We start from the raw sequence: 18,044 nt of genomic DNA, 5'->3' as shown, positions 1-18,044 counted from the left end.
AATTCGCCCGCGGTTAGAGGGTCAATTACTATACATATTAACTTTCTCACTTTCGAAAATTTTTTTTTCCTTTTTGGAACACCAATGCGTTACTGTAGCCATTATAGTAATAATATCAAAGCTAGAGAATCGCTAATATCAAAATCTGTTCGATTTTTATTACAGGAGTTGCATCTTACGTATGTTACAAGCAAATCCGAGAATTTCAATTGAAATGTTTACAATGCGAAACATGCTATTTAATTAGTAATTGTACCTTTGCTCTCGTAGCTTCTGTGTGAGATTTATAGCAGAACTCGAGTAAAGCGACGGCCAACGCTAACAGGAGGCCTCCGATAAGAATGTAGAATATCCCTGCCACGTTGCTCAAGGACAATTCGTTTCTGGAGGCATCCTGTTTGTCACCGTGTCTGCATTCAGTTCTGTCGTACCACCACCGGTTCACGAGCTTCGTTAATTCGCCGTTTTCCTTCAGCGACAGCACCGCTAGATTTATCGAGTCTCTGTAAGATTGCAAACGTTAATTAATTCCAATTAGTTCCCCGAATACTGCACAATAATGATTTCAGAAATCTGTTTGTAACGTGTAAATATACATCGGATAAAATTTTCAACAAAATTATACAAATTTTGACATCGCTATAATATCGGTAATTAATGATGGAACTTTTTAAAACAAGGTATTACGAATTAAGGACAACTTTATTTATTATAAGTATTATACCAGTTTTCAAGCGTGATAGAAAAGAATACTGAATCGGTAAAAAATGATACATAATCAAAATATATAATTTGACTACTATATTGCAATAACAATTAACTTATACAGTGCTACTATTAAATTTAGAAATTCAGTATATGTTTTCGTACCCAGGTATTGAAATTGTAGAATAGAATCGATGCAATTTCGTTTTTAAAATATCGTTTTTATAAGCTGCTATAATTGTTATTTTAATATGATTTATATAAAGAACGATATAATTTTGTATGAATTTAATAAATGAATTGTAACACATACGATTTTATTATTGATTTACGTAGAACGTGAGAAAATAATTATTGAAACGTATGTGTGTAAAACAAACATAAATTTAATAATATTATCGAACGTTGTTCGAGTCACTGCATAAGCAGAACGGGGCAACGATTCGACCTACCGATCTATCGACACACTCTCTATAAATGTATGCTCACCTCAGAGGAGATCCCAATGGCGTAGCGACGCCGAAGCCCTTAGCATCGAGATTTCTGCCCACTTTCATCGTGTCGCAGGGCTCCCTCTCGTTTATGTACTCATTCTTCGGGCTCTCTATCAGAAGAGCGTACTTCCCTTTACTGGTCCTCACCCTTCGTATACCTTCGTCGTACGTTTTGACGAACACGTGTTTCCGAGAGTTCATGAACTCCCACATTTTACTGTAGAGGTTGATTTGAGATTTCTGTAATTTAAGAGACGAATATTGCATGTACTTGTTCCTCTACGAAACTGTTCAACACTAATCATATAACCGGTATGTTTAATTTATAAACAGAATTCTCCTTGTTCCTAAATTTTTGTTATTTATTATAGGCCGAAATCGGTGACGAAGATCGACATCGATCAATAGGCACCGATAGCTGCGGCAGAGAGGTAACTAGTAAGAGGGGGGATGTAAACGTAACGGTGCCCTCTTGTTGCGCGAGGACTATACATTTCTCAAATACTAGTAACTATAGGAAATAAAAACTTTTCGTTTAAATATCAGTAATAACGTAATAAAGCTTTAGAATTTGACTTATAGCAGCCTAAAAGGTATGGCATCCACAAATGCATAAATAAACTGTTAATTTTGTTTCCTGTGCGTAAAGAGAATTTAAGTTTTCCTTTTTTTAATCTATGAAGTCTCTCTTTGTTAACAGTATAAGTTACTTCTCGAAGAAATAAATTTTCTTTCGGGTAAAAATTGAAGATTCCGTTTGAATAAATGGAATTCAGTGTAAGAAAGTGTTTATTCTATTATCTGAAAATATCCCTTTATCCGAGCAATTTTATATCCCTATTACTTCGGATACACGAGATTCCATTGTACAAGAAAAATTGTACGAATTCTGGATAATCTTGTCACTTTTGTCATTTTTCGAATTAAATGCATACCAGACACTTATAATTCTCGGGAGGCTTAGTGTTCATGATTCTTTATCAATATTAATGGAATGTGATATTTTTAAGTCCCTAATATTTGCGTTTGGTTTTCACTCACGCGAAAAAAGTCCCAAGTAGATCCGTGAGACAACGTGCCATATTGTACTTCTGTCTGGGACGCCAGATCCTCCGGCGAATTGATTGGTGCCACCATCCTTTCGACGGTTAGAAATGCAGCCAAGTTTGCGGTGTACGAAGAGATCAGTATTAGAGTGAAGAACCACCAGACGCTGCCCACTATTCGTCCTGATATTGATCTGCCGAAAGTAGTAATGACGAGCGTCATTGAATAATGATGAATCGAAGGTAGCGCGCGCGTGATAGTGATTAAACTACTGCACTGTGAATTTTATGCATTTTTGTGACAAAAATAATAATTATCAAGAATAAAATTGTGGAGATACTAAAAACATTTTAAAATACTGTTAAACTCATATTTAGTTTCAACTGATTAAAATTAGTAAGAGATTAAGTAAATAATTATTAGTAAGAAATATATAATATATAATAGTAATAAATAATAATATGATTAGTAAGAAATTAAGTAAATATATATATATATATATATATATATATATATATATATATAATTATAATTAAGTAAATATATATATATAAGTAAATTAAGTAAATATCTCGTAATTAGTGCAGACAATTTTTATTTTGCATAAAAGACCGTAATATAGAACAGCGAGAACTAGGACAAAGACAAATTATAACAGCGTCTCATTTATTGCTATTAATTTTATACTATCATTCTCGCGAGGAACCTCGTAATTAGATTACGCACGGTACGTTCGATAGGTTTGGTTACGTTTAGTAATGAAACTTTGCGCCCTGTCCGTGAGGAATCATGTGATAGGGAGTCCGGCAAGCAAAATGGCGACAGGGAGGAGCGATGGACGTTGGGGACAGAAGGTTCTACGAAATTTACAATTCATATCGCCGCACCTCGAATATTTAAACCATTAATCAAGGAGGCTACCGTGATGGGGTGGCATGGCGGATACGGGGAAATGTAAATTAATTGAGCCCCAGTTCCGAGCTGTTCAAGACCGCGAAACGCCCGCGAAAATACGAATACTTCATTTTCCTTTTCTGAAAATAGTTTTCACGGCTGAGTTACTCGACTCGCTTTATCTCGCGAAAGTTCTATAATAAATGCAACCGATGTTGAAGTTTTCTTGAAAACGTCGAATGTTTCGTAGCTTTTGCGGGCCTTGGATGGTGTAATATTATTTCATCGAAACAGATTAACACGACAATAACGTGAGACAATGTATTCGCTGAATATTTGTTAATATTTGAATCATCGAATAAGACTATTTAGCCGTTAAATATATTGACAACTGTACAGATTATATTATTCGTATCACCATTTTTTCCGATTCCTAATATTACAGCGACACGATCGTATCCTCGTGAAACGCTCGTCCATATTTCATCGGGCACCCGCACCCCGCGCGAAATAGTCCGAATGCGAGGAACGTGACTTATCGGCGGCAGGTTTCTTTCGACGAACGCGAAACGGTCGTAAAAAAAAAAGAAAAAAAAGAAGAACACGGAGAAACCGCGACGACGGCATTGTCGTTTATGCAAAGAGGCCGGGAACTCGCATTAAGACCGGTATGCGGCGCATTGTTCCGCGGTCCTGATTGTTGATCGATGCCCGATGCGTGGGAGGACCGATATAAAAGCGGAGAAACGGCCAGGAAAAAGGATCGACCGAGCAGGAAACGCATGGCCTCGCTTTGCAACCGGTTGGCGCGTGTCGCTAATGGAATTTTCGCCGTGGCTCGAACGACACGCTCATTCAAATGAGCCGCCCTCGAATAGCCGGAGGCCTAATCGCGGCGCCGATTACGTAGCCGCTTTAAATTACATCCAGCACGAGACTACGGAACGTAATCCGATTATATTGTGATAATTCTGGCCCCGCGGTTATAATCGCCATTTACCGGCCACGCAGTTGTAATTTGCCCGGAGGAATTTGCAACACTAATTATTGTGTACCTTAAACCCTCCGCGGGCCGCGCCTCGTAAATCACACTCTTAAAGGTTATCATTGTTCCACTATCTAACGGGGGGGGGGGGGTGGCGATGGGGATTGGGGTTCGAAGGACGCCGTGAAAGTGTTCGAGTCCTGGATTTTGCGACACTTCCTGCCGTCTTTACTCTTCTCGAGCTGCTCGAACAATTTGTTAGGATCGTTTGCATTTACTGTTTACACGTTTTGATCATAAATGCATAAAACCCGCATTCTAGTATAATTAGAGCATTCTAGGCTTAGAGATTCAATGGTATCCAGTGAAGAAGACTGATATAAGGAAGGGTTACTGCTTCTCGTAAAACTTCGTAACTTTTTTACAATCTATGCTTGTAGAAATAATGATAGTACTCTTCAACTTCCGGAATAAAACGTCGTACATTTTTAATAAAATATTGTGAAAGAGTCATTCGTATGGAATACAATTATACATTAAATTGTAATTATACATTATGCACCGAACTGTTTATTAATATCCTAACACAATATGCTACCATCCCTTACGTTTGCTCGAATGTTACAACAAAGGTATAACATTCTGAAGAAAGTGCCATAATTACAAAAGCTATCGACGAAATAGATGATGGATAGTTTACAAAGAAAGTTGGACAGCAAAAATTGTTTGCAGCATGCTGAAGATTTACTATAAAATCATATATAATTATGTAATTATCCGTGACACAGAAACGCAGCTATCGCTCTTGTCATTAAAATGTTGCGAATGCTTTTTAACAGTCAGAAGGAATCTGGAATGCTCGCCGTCGATTATAATGCTGAAAGAGAATTGCGATACATTGTTAATCGGAATTACCAAGTCTGCCGTATAAGTAAGACGCCGGGCATCATTTGGGAAGACGATTATTATTTTCGGTGCGCCCAACCGTTTCTTGAATCGAATCCCGACCGTTAATTATACACGGAGTAGCCTTTTCAGAACGGCAGGGCGCGATCCACCGACGCCGAAGAACTACGAAACGTTTACACAGGAGATTTTAAACGTTGACAGCGAACCTCTTGAATCTCACCCAATTCATCCTATTAGCAGGCTGTACGGTTGACCTGCCCCGAGGTAAAGGAAGCCATTCACGGACGAAGTCTTTATGTACTTTACTCCCTTCACCTGCACCGCGGAAACGAAAATGGCAATGAGGGGAAGACGGGACAAATGGACGGCTAAAATTAGCCAGAAAGACGGTTGAACGAACCACACTTTTTGTCATGTACATGGTACAGGCAATCCTCGCGCGATAAGGTGCTCGACACATCAACGACGATCGTTATCGCGTACAGGTGATTTCAATGTTTCCATTGTTATTTTTCACGACAGCTAATTCAGCAAAATTCAATCGGTGATACGCGAAATAACGCAAGTAATCGTCGATTGCAATTGTTCGGTGTTTAAAAGAAGCAATTAGTTATTATTTACTAACTAAAATAAATATGAATAAATAAATATCGGATGAATTTTAATGTTACCGAGACGTATGGATCTATACGGTTTTATGGCGGATTCGAAGCTGTTGTAAAAGCATCGAAATGGCCTATTAAAATGATCCGTTTCCAACATTTTATTTTACGATTATTGAAAGGATAAAGAGACAAATTATTTTCCTGTGAAAAAGTAAAGTTAAACTAATTATCTTCTGCGTATTCGTCTCAAATAACAAACAAACATTTGAAACGACTTTAACTCTTGGACGGCTGACCATTTTCACAACTGTACTATTTTTTCAAAATTTTTCAAAACATATTTTTGGAGATTTATTCACCTTTTCGTTGTCCCTAATGTAAAGCGAATTTATTTATTATTTTATTTCATTGCCGAAAATTGAGTCACCGTCTTGCGAGGATTAAAAAAAGTATCAATTTTCAGAATGTTGCAAGTTATATAAAACATTTTGATATTCTTTTTGAGTTTGGTACTTTCTATTCTGCAATGATCATATATATAATAAATAAATATATATAAAATAATATATATATAAATACTACTACTAATAATAATATATTTAATACACGCAGTGTTAAATTAAATGTATATGTACCATAATGATAATACATTTTTACCGTTATTACCGTTCGGCTGTAGTTCCATTAAAGTTCCGTGTCCGAAATAATTCTGTACGTCGTAACTGATAAAGAAAATGTGTCGCAGGAAAAAGTTTGGTAATTCAGTTTTAGATCGTATCTTGACAATTAACTTATATAGCGAGGCTCGTTGAGATAGGCAGATGGGGTTATCAGTATCGCGGCCAAATACATGGAAATGGAGCATTACCTGGGCGATATGTCGCAACCTTGCTGCATGAACGCGGCCAGTGCAAACCACAGGCTATTGATGATGCTGAAATCGTTCGCCATACTAGAGGTTGGCATGTGCGGTGATCCTTGGGACCCATGGGGATGCTGTAGCGTGGGGTCGTTTCTTGATGACATTGAGGAATCGCCGCCGGTACTGAGTGTCAACACCCTCCACTCGTATGGGGAAAACCTGCGCAGAATAAAGTAATCAAGATTTTATTCCGGAAAAACACAAATGCTATATTTTTTTTTGCCAAAAGGGTCATCAATCTTCGCCTTAGCTTTTTCATAATAAATTTATGGTTTAGTTGAAGTTGGTACATTTTTTTATGCTCTAGTTTATATTAGTACATTTATCGTATTCCAGTACATATCGTAGCATAGAATTCTTCAAGTTGCAATTTATATCATTACATTTCTTGAGTTCCTGTTTATATCATATGTAATTGACGTATAAATCTGTGGAAGAATTTAAGAATACTGTTGTAACATCGTGTTGACTTATGAAAATCATTAAAACAAAAGATTAATTTTTATTTGTTCTTTTTTTCTGACATTCTTGCTTCGCATAGAAACCACAGTCTAATTATTACATATATTTCATATTCTAATTTATATTATCTGCACCTTCTCATATGTTTTTGAAAATTTTCCATCAGTTGGGTTATCTATAATTTGTTTTTTTGTTATGTATTGTTTTTAGAGACAATTGTTATGGGTTTGATCTAGAACACTTCCAGTTATTATTTCGCATAATATTGAATTATTGTTCTTCAATTTTTGTTTGCACATGAATCAAAATGAATCCTAAAAAATATAATAAATAAACCTTCAGAAGTTCGTCAATCAGAGTCACTTTATTTCCAAAATTCAGAACGCATTCTTAACGACCACCCCATATCTTTGCGATCATTCTGAAAAAGAAGATCGAGGTTTTGACCTTTAACCAACGAAAAGTTTGCCGCCGATCCATCATAAACTTCGCAGAAACACGTGGCGGCTATGGGTTCCGCGATAATCGCTGTAAACATCAAATCAACGATCTCGTGACACTGTTCTTGCCCTTATTGTCGCTATCAAGATCACAGTAACTCCCTGATCGCTGTGAAACCGCATTCGAGGAAATCACGCGAGATACGGAACAGTAAATAGCCTAATCGAGCTCAAGTAAAAAAGCGGCGTTGATTTATCGTTGGAAGTTGATACAATACGAGCGACAAATGAACGCATGAGTATCGTGAGTGGACACGTAATGACGGGTACTTCGCCAAGAAGCAAACGGGGCTGGTTGTTGCGTAATTATCGTCGAACGGAGGGCAGCAAGGGGTGGAACGACGAGCGAATGGAGGGTGAACACACTAATGATCAGCGCGGATTGAAATACCGAGGGCAACAATTTCCTAATCCGTGTCGTGAACTTAAATCGCACGCGATTTATACTGTAATTATATTTCTATGATTGATTTCTTTTTTGGAGTTGAAATAAAGTCAAATCAATCTAAATTGCATGAACCGCAAATAATTTTCGATTTACAAAGTTACTCCCTCCCCAATTATCTCAAACACCGTGTGTTAAAATAAAAATAAAATTTTTCATTAAAATTAGATTTCAATAATGCACGAGTATATTAAGAACAATAAATTATTTGGCACTTAATTACAATATATCAGGTTTTCCTTTTTTTCTTTGAAAAATTTGGCATATTAAAAGGAATAGTGTATCAGGTTTATAAAATTGATGTAATCTTTTGTAATTCTTCGACTATCCCAACAATTATACTATGGTATAATATAGTACCATATTATACTATACCAGGTATAATATGCAATATTATAATTTTAATTATATTATATTATATATTATTATTTATTACATAATTTTATTATATTATAATTTTAATACCTCGATATGTAATACATGTTTGAATATAATGTAAATCATAGATACATTATACGTTAAATTTCGGTTCTTTTTCTGCATCGATCGGACCCGATCAAGTGGTTATCATGCGAAGTGGCTTTTTGAGGAGAACTTACCTGGATACGGTAAACAGAACGATAGACACGCCGATATACGAGAAGATCACGCACACCCAGATTTCCTTGCTCAGAGGGTTCAAAAAGCTGAACACCCCGGGTTTCTGCTTCATGGGTTTCTTAATCATGATGCTGATACCCAAAGACATGAATGGTTTGCTGAAGTCTATCACGCGTTCACGTTCCGATGTGATTGTCATGGGAGCTATGGCAATATCTGCTTCCTGCAAAAGTATCACAACAATCGATCAATTTACAAAAAAAGCATTTTATTTCTTATAAATTGTTTCATATCCGCAATCGTTCGTTGTCCGAATCGTAACACCTTACCATAGCACTTTTAAACGTGTCATATTCTGTATTTCCGTAAAAAAAAATTATTCCTCGAGTCAGCTTCGTGTGTCTCTTATTCAAAAATTTTCCTCGATATCAATTTTTATTTTAAGTTTTCGACACTGCCCGCCAGATGTAGTTCAATGCACGCCGGACAAGACTAAAGAGCTTGCAAGCACGAGGCATCTGGTGGACAGCCATCGAACTTTTTAGGGAGGATAAAACAGCTCGTCGAGCTCCTGTTTCGGAGGAGGAATCCAACGATCAATAGCCGAGGCTTTCGTAGTTCAGCGAAATCGTTGGGACCGGATCAGTGCATTGACTTCCGGCGAATTATGTGTCGAAAAGAAAGGACATCGAACCGGTGAACTTCGACAAGTGTTCAAACATACTTTGCGGATCAGTTCGCCGACCATTCCGTCCCAGCCGCCAGGAACTTCCGTGTTTTCCATGCCGTACTTGCCGTCTTTAACAATTCGTAGCTCGTCTGAAAAATTAACAGAAAGAATGATTGATCTCTCAGCGAGTGCTCGATTGGCTCTGGTTCTTTCGCTGCAACCATAATTACTTCTTGATTCGATAGAGAAGTCTCCGTGATCTTGAATTATTAAGGGCGGGGACAGACCTAACACTAACTAAATCGTGAACCTGCGCATTTGATACACGAGTTCTATGGCTATTTTTTATGTAAACACGTTTATTTTATTTTTCAACCCTTTGCGCTCGAAGCCATTTCAACTATAAATCTAAATTAACTTTTCTGACTTATGGTATCTCCATTTTATATGACAAAGTCCATTTCATGCATGTGAGATTGAGTCTTGTGACTCGCACAACAGTTGGACTTTTAACAATATTTTATATCTAAGCGTTGATAATGTAGAAATTATCTCGGAACGTGACGTAACAATTTTAGCAGTGCCCCAGAGTCACCACTCGAGTGCAAAGGGTTAAGACTCTACAATTTACAGTGGAGAACTTTTTAATGAATTATTCGATGCAAACAGCAATTTCGGTTGCGTGGCAACAAGTAATCCCGAGTAACATAAACTAATAATTTCGTTTGGTGTTGTCATGTAAAATGAAGAATTCTATGATTCCTCTCAGTATAGCGGTATAATTGAAAATATTATTAACAGGCTTCCGGTGGATTAAATTTTAACATGTTCACTGTTACACTTTTATGCTGATGGTTCGAGTACAACAAAGCTTGCAATCTGCCAAACGCAAGAGAATTTCAAGAGCAATTAATATCATAATTGAAAATTTTTTTCTCCTTCTGTTAATAAATTTTATACTTCCTTTTTACCCTAATATCAGTAAATTCTATACCTTCGTTTTAGCTTAATGTTACTAATTTTATACTTTCTTCTCTTTACTCTAATTTACAAAAACATTTCATAGTCGTATATTTATTTTTCAATTTAGACCTACTTATTTTGCTTTCCCTTCTTGTTGCGAACAATAATTCAGCTACACTGATTGTTTGTATATTCTTGTAAAAATATAATAATATAGAAATTGCCTCGACAATTGCAGCATTCTATGCATCATTAAAAAACACTTACATGTTATTCCGAGTTTCTTTGCTATCAGATCAGCCAGATCTTTGCAATAGCCCTCGTAACTGTCGTTGCCAACTAGCACTTCCCCTGTTTCTGACTTCTTTTTCATGATATACGGTTCTTCCTGTACCACAAAATTAAGGCGCTCATTAATCCCCTTTTAGTAGCAATTAACTGTAGCGATACTTTGCAGAGAAATTTCTTACCACGATCGTAGTGACAATGTAAGTCTTGTTCTTCTCAATTTCCGTGTGTGGTCGAAGACGAATGTATTTCGCTGCAATCGCTTGGAACCCAGCTTCGTCTGTCCATTCTGCAACCTTTAAAATACAATAGAGAATTAATAATTAAGATCGCCTAACTGGTTGTTTATATTTTTCAATTACAAACATCAAATCAAAGTAAATTACATCTAAATGTAAAGTTAGAATAAAAATGAGTCGTTGAAAAAAGATCGATGAAATATATGTAATCAATAATAATTTAATAAAGATATAATGTAAATTATGTAAATTATGCTGATTTCTGAGAAAAGATGAGAAAATAATGAAGTATGCAGTTTATTGTTTCATGACAGTTTTCATGTTTTTTTCCGGTCACATTTATTCGTTTCAACTTATATTTCTAACATTAATGTCAAGAAAATTAGGGAGAATTTACTGTATGTAAGCAGAATCACGTTTAATTATTTATCGACGTGGCGTTTCATTATCTCGTATGATTTTTTACTTTTAACGCGTTTCTTTTATTCCTGATACTATTTTTTATGTACAAAATGGGACGCAGAGCGGATTATTTGATCACACGCTGCGGGGAAAAAATATTTACTTTGACCATGGCACTGTTGACCGTCATCTCGACGACGTGAAGGGTGTAATTGTGACGGCGACCGTCATCGTTGAAACGAATTTCTCCCGTCAACCCCTCGAGTTCGACCTGTCAGTAAAATACAAGGCATTATTAGTTCGCAATAATTTATAGTTCACGGTATAGTTACGGTATTCTTATTGAACGCAATTACGAGTTTATTAATTTTTAGAGATTAGATGATTCTTTTAACCCCTTAACTTGTACGCTCGAGTTAATTCGAGCGCGCTGAACAGAACATTCGAGCGGCGTTGTATTTTATGCTACAATAATTTTTCACACTCGAATATAATCGAGAATCGAAGATAATAATGTGAAAGCAAAGAAAAAAAATCGTTTTATTGATATTTATCATTTACATGGGATTGCAAGCTATAACACTTATTTATTCAAGAATGAAATATAGCCTTTTTCCTTTCTAACATTGCAATATTCGACTCTTTTCTGCAATGTGGATCAAAATTCAAAATTAAAATAAAAATTTTGATTATTTTCGTATTTTCTTTAATTTTTTTGCCAAGACAATGTTCTAAATTGTGTTTTTTTACATAAAAAAAAAATTGATTTTTTCTTGGCCGATTTTTTTCAAAAAATCTGTGCGTTAAGTGGTTAACGAATGACTTTACTACGAGTTCAATGATTTTTGATGCAGCTAATTTCTCTGCTGACGAAAGAGTATTTTTCGGACCACTGACGATTTTCATGATATCGACAGGTTCTCACGTTTGATTCGGTCGGGCAACAAACTGTCAAAGAGTTGGTGGGGCTTGAAGGACTTCCGGTGTAACTCTGCTATACATATGTATATAGAGAGGCGAACGAAGGGAAACGATCAGAAGTAGACGCAGGAATTCCGTTAGAGTCGGAATAACCGCCAATTACTGTCAGCAGCAGGGAGACGCCGGGAAGAGACCCTGGCAATTTCGGTTGCCACGGGTATTCGAAACATATTGAGTATTTCTACGTTTCTGTCCGCGTTCAAGAATTCCGAGATGAATTATCGCCCTATCCATGTTGCTTTGTCACTTTGCAGGACCTTTGGCAGGAAGAGCAAAAGATTAACGCAACAAACGCTACTGAACCATTCTGAGCGCAAGCACAATCGGTTGTAGAGAAATTCTGACAATAACAAATTTTCCTTAACATTTACCAAATCGCATTCATTGTATAACTTCTGCTTGAAATTAAGAAATTCATCTATGCGCTAATACATTGAAGAAACGATGACGCTTATTTTAGAATCGAAGGGTTTTATAGGTTGAATTTAATAAATCATTGTAATTATGTCAAAAGATCGTATTTGTTTTGAACTCCTAGAATCTTTATGACTGTAAAACAGAAGTAAATTCTTAGAGCAATACTTTATGAATGAAAAATTATATCAGTCTTTAAACTTCCATATCTTTGTGCAAGAAAATGGCACAATATTTTGTCTATGCTCGTTTTAAAGAGCGACATCTTTACTTCTACGTTCTTGAATTTCGTTTTTTCGGGAACATATTTATTTAAAAGCAGTTTTGATGTTAAATGAACTGCAATGGATCATTTTTATAAAGGATTTTTGTGTACGTTTAGTAGCTGATTCGATTATAATTTACTAACCTTTCTCAGCAGCCTCGAAATTTTTTCGCCGTATTCGAACGCTGTCACCCAACCACGGCTATTATTGCAATCCAGTGCCCTGGTGTCGTTCGTACTCTGACTGCTGCCCGGGATTCCAGTCCGTCTAACGTTGCTTTTGTCCTGCTTCCTTTTCAGAAACTTGTTGAACGCCTCGACGAGAACAAACACGGCGTCGTACATCAGCGCTGCTTGTGCCTAATGCGAAGAAGATTGCCGGATGAGTATTCGAACTCCATCACTCTACGGTCGGTGTACATCTTTTAAAACGGAACAACTTTTTCATGATTGGGCCGAGCGATATACATTTCTCTGGGATGCATTTGCATCATATGGAAATATGAGAAAAAGGCCCATATCACCGAAAAATTTTTATTTTATATTTAGGTGTAAAATTGTATAAAAGTAAAAAAAAATCATTTTTCAGCAATATTCGTTAGACATTTTGTTCAGTGTGATAATATTTGAAACGTGGAATGCATATAGGCACTTCGCAATCACTATCGCTATCATCGCTATCGGGTCTTATTTCTCTAATTCGTCTTCTTTTCAACGGCATAGTTTTGTCTGCACTACAATCAGAAAAACTACTTTCAGATTCCAGAATTCCATCCATTTCTATTTGAAGGTTACGAATAAGTTTAGTGACTAACAAATTTCAGTATGTGCACAGCACCGGCGATAGTGATCGCAGAGATAACAAAGAGAAGGCAAAATAACGAATCATCGTTGCATCCAAGCAGTGTAACAGTTATCAGTATCGGTGCTTGTCTCTGTGATCTTATACTGTTAGGGGGTGTGTTATTTTATTAATTATCGTCCCTTGTACGTTATTCCTTCTTCTCAACAAAGCATTTCATTGACATGTTATATAACACTTTAGTCTTATCTTTACTTGTAAAACATACTTTCGAAGTATGTTTCCTCGTATATTTTTCCACGACTGTATCTCACTTTCACTCGTCATATTTATTCGCTCTTTCGATCGTGCCATACTAAAAAATCAGTTCTTGGAAGAAAATGTGTCCCATACAAAATTATTTTTAAATTGCACGCCAGCCTCCGTGTAAATTTAACCGTGCATTGCTATAATTTCAAGAATCTACGCGACGCTTGAATTTCAAACAGGACCGACGAGTTACATTCTCCACCAAAGTGTGGAAAGGTGCGTGCCGGTTTCGCCTGAACTAATACCAAGAGCATAGCGAACGTCCGCCGTTCGGTCGCAAAGTGATCGAACGATCGTCAAAGCAACGTCTGATCATCAAGTAACACGAAACGGAATCAATTACTAGCCGGAACGCGCGGTTTCATTAATCGAACCGAGTTCTCGAGCGCCGACAGCCGCTTCCATCGGGCATCGGAGCAGAAGTTGCGGGTGCGGAACAGCCGCGTCCGCGTGGCGACCGGACAAAAACCGCGCTTGTGGAAAGTTCCTCGGATCCGAATGCGACTCGAACACAGCCGGTCCGAGCGACGACGGGCCGCAATCGTCGTAACAATTGAAATTATACGGCTTACGGGAGGCAACGCGAGGCTGCGACGGGAACGCAGCGAAGTTCCCGCGGCCACGTTTCCGCGCCAGGTTAAACCGACTTGCTCCGAGAAACCGAGAAAACCATTTATCGTTCGCTTTGGGACGTACGCAGATTCACAGTTACCGGGATACGTCGGGCACGTGGCCAAAGTTCGAGGAACCGCGCACGGAAATTGCGCGACGATCGATCGAGGTAATTGATGCGTCGGACATCGCGCAGGTTAGTCGTTTGACCTCTGCACCGGGACTGCTTCTAGATATCAAATTCGCTGGCAGGAACAGTCGGAATGTGGTCGCTCCGGATGGGAACAAAACCCGGTTGCTTTCGCTACCGTGTAGACAGGAACGCGATCGAACGCCTCTTCGGATCACGGACGTTTCTTTGGGGTATTCGCTTCTTGCGATTGTCATAGTTTTATGGTGTTCAGATTTTACTACACGATACCGACTGTGTTAGAAGTAAGTGTAAGCTTCTTGTATTTGAAAATAAAGCGGTAATATTGTAGAAAGATAAAAACGAGACTTCAAATTACTTGGAAATCACTGTGCGATATTATTTCTGCAGTTGTGAATGTCCTAATTAAGTGCACATAAGAGAGGTACTTTTACTTAATCATTTCAGTGCTAATTAAAATGCAAAAGTACTATTGAATATCTACATTTTGTATTATTTTATGGCTTTTATCATACATGGTGTCCCACAAAAATGTCTCGCAATCCGGAAATGGTGGGTTCTTTGGATCATTTGAAGCAACTTCTTCCTTTACAAAAATGTTCTCCGAGACACCGTGAACGAGTTATTAACGAAAAACGGTAACCAATAAGACGCGAGGCGGCCCAGCCAACCAGCGCACGAAGCCCAGTTCCGCTCATTGGCTCGGTCGCCTCGCGCCAGTGAGCTCGCCTCTCATTGGTCACTGTTTTTCGTTAATAACTCGTAAACGAAACCTCGGAGAATATTTTCGCAAAGGAAAAAGTTGCTTCAAATGACCCCAGGAACAACAACCTCCTATTTCCCAATTATAACCGACGAAGACAATTCTTATTTTGCATCAGATTTCCCAGTGATCATAATATCGAAAAGCTTGAGCAAAATCATAGGTTCGACTGGGTCTAGCATTTCTAACGCCCGGACAAATAAATTGTTGCGTTAGATAATACATGACATTTCGCACGGCTAGGTGTTCCCATGGTGAAGCGGTTGTACAGGGTGACAGACACTAACCGAGGCAAAGAAAAGTTATTGGAAGAAGGGCGGAGGAGGGATGGCGCGGGGGTAATATCTTGCGGAGGAGTTTCGAAGGGTAGAGGAGATGATTCTGTCGGCGAAGTTCGCGGAAAAGTGGCAGGGCAGGGGAGACAATTTCACCGGGAAAATTTCGCGGTGGAGGGAAGGCGTGGCCGCGAGAAAATTTCGCGGGAAAAAGAGCGAACCAGAGACATACGTACGGAAATAGTTTCGCGACCGGCTCCTTGAGTCGTCGCCGGGTCGCGACGATGCCAACCGGCCAAGAAGTCTTTGACGTACGGTCGAGTGGTGTCCACGATGCGAAAACCAGTGATGTTGATGGCACCGTACTCGATCACCTCGCTCTCCCATCGGTCGTCCATTATCTGATTACACGAAAACAGAGTGCTTGTACTGCCATAGAAAAGTCTGAGAAGCGTGGGCGGTGCTCCGCCGCGTTCGAGTACTTCCACTCGGACGCCCGCGGAAATAAAGGACTTCCCGGCAGTTTACGGATACCATAATGTTTCCGCGTGTGCCAAAAGCATTTCTTTATCGAAGGTTTATCCGAGATTAGGCCATTCGTCCCGATCTCGATCCGCGAGCCAAGCAATTCGTCACTTCTCCGCGAAAGTTAATTTTGATAACACGATGCTCCTAGCGAAAACGCGGGTTCGTACGAAATAAAGAACAGTGGAAAGGAAACGAATTACAAACGTCCCTTGTGATTTACACGGTCCTTTTTTCCACGGTAAATTGTAACACTGTTTACGCGTATTTTTTGTACGCAAGTTTGATCAATGATTGTGTTCACTGATTGCAGTATTGATTGAAAACAATGTTTAACGAGGTATACGGTAAATTCTCCCTAGAAGTCTCGCGGCTCGGAATTGAATATGGACGACTGAGACAACTCGGAGAGAGGGTGCCTTAGCATTGGTGTAGTAATGGAAGGTTACTTTCATAATTAGGCTACTTACTTGCTTTAAGAGCAGCGTATTTTTTGTAACTGTAAAGTTTTAAATAAAGAGTAAAATGACGGTAGATCAACTGTTGTTTCATATATGTATTATAAAGTTTATATGGATTCATAGGATAGATGCACTTAATGCAAAAATGTGTAAGTAATAAAGGTCGAAATTTATATATATATATATTAAGATTTACAATTTCAATAATACCAATCCCTTATTTCTGGCTGGCTGTTGCTGTTAATCGTTTAAAGTTTGTGTCGATCAATAATGTTTGCAGTTAATATTGACGTCGGTCTAACTTGGCTTCCGTGAATTCTTGCCCACGCGACGAAAGCAGAGTTCTTGAATCCTGTGTTCTCAACTTCAATATAATTCTCCAATACGTTACACAGAAAGTGGAAAGATAATATTAGCATAAGGCCGTGCCTCAAGATTTAATTAAACCAAAATTAACAAACACATTTAGCTTGAACATAAATTGAACAATTTCAATTTAAACTAAAAAAAAAAATAACACGAATATATTTTACTTTTAATTGATTTTGATTAATTCGACCGAAATTACCGGAAGTGAAGCTGCCTATTTCTCATGGCAACCTCTTCGATCGAACAGCAGTTAACAATAATTTTATATTTTCTTTTACATTGGTACTTGAAACAGCGAGTGTATCGTCCGCATACGATGCTTGAAGCACGCTCGAGCGTCTCTAATTGTCCCTCAGGTTCTCGGACCACGTTACAAAAGTCAAACGTGTCGTCGATATTGATCGAGTTTGAGAATTTCATTCACTCGAAGAGCACTTACCAGTCCACTCAGCAAATAGTGATACGTTCTTTTTCCCAGTGTGACGTCTCTCACGTGGTTCACCACGATATCCTTTGCCATGTCGGTGGGGCAGTCGAGGACTACGTACTTATTGCTCCATCTGCGAACAATTAAAACTCATTTCTCAATATTCATTAATTTGTTGCATAGAACGTGATCGTAGATATTCAGATACTTAATCGTGATCAAGGAATAAATATCATCAAAAAATAAATATCAAGAAATACTTGTTAACTCCACCTGTTAACTTAACATACTTAACCTACTTAACCTGTTGGCTGTGAATGATTAGTACAGTCACGAAGAAATGGAAATTGTTCGAGTATTCTCGTAATGAAAGTTTAGGTGAAACACTAAATCTAACGAGCTCATAAAGTAAACTAACGAAGAACAATACTGCATTTCGCTATTGTTCTTATAACGTATGATGCAATCCAGAAATTTATTTAATCGCTTCCTACGAAAGAGTTCGCATAATTTCAACAATTTTAAGATAAAAATATCGGCGGGGGGCGTAGGTTTCGTAT

At 38.0% G+C, this 18,044-nt stretch overlaps 1 protein-coding gene across 2 annotated transcripts in view; it reads right to left on the bottom strand.

Annotated features, from left to right (window-relative positions):
* The window catches only part of GluRIB (Glutamate receptor IB), a 321,268-nt gene that overhangs the window by 16,077 nt on the left and 287,147 nt on the right, over positions 1-18,044 (bottom strand). For both annotated transcript variants that reach the window (XM_033484183.2, XM_033484182.2), the window contains exons 6-17: positions 17,497-17,617; positions 15,939-16,103; positions 12,935-13,150; positions 11,294-11,401; positions 10,672-10,785; positions 10,469-10,589; positions 9,293-9,387; positions 8,568-8,791; positions 6,508-6,720; positions 2,241-2,439; positions 1,195-1,439; positions 257-503 (exon numbers count right to left, since the gene is read on the bottom strand). In XM_033484183.2, coding sequence (XP_033340074.1) covers positions 257-503; positions 1,195-1,439; positions 2,241-2,439; positions 6,508-6,720; positions 8,568-8,791; positions 9,293-9,387; positions 10,469-10,589; positions 10,672-10,785; positions 11,294-11,401; positions 12,935-13,150; positions 15,939-16,103; positions 17,497-17,617 — 2,068 coding nt within the window. The remainder of the gene's footprint in view (positions 1-256; positions 504-1,194; positions 1,440-2,240; positions 2,440-6,507; positions 6,721-8,567; positions 8,792-9,292; positions 9,388-10,468; positions 10,590-10,671; positions 10,786-11,293; positions 11,402-12,934; positions 13,151-15,938; positions 16,104-17,496; positions 17,618-18,044) is intronic.

This window comes from Megalopta genalis, chromosome 13, assembly GCF_051020955.1.
Source record: "Megalopta genalis isolate 19385.01 chromosome 13, iyMegGena1_principal, whole genome shotgun sequence".
Classification (NCBI taxonomy): Eukaryota; Metazoa; Arthropoda; class Insecta; order Hymenoptera; family Halictidae; genus Megalopta; species Megalopta genalis.
Note: the sequence above shows the minus strand (reverse complement) of the source record. Positions and strands in the feature narration are given on the sequence as shown.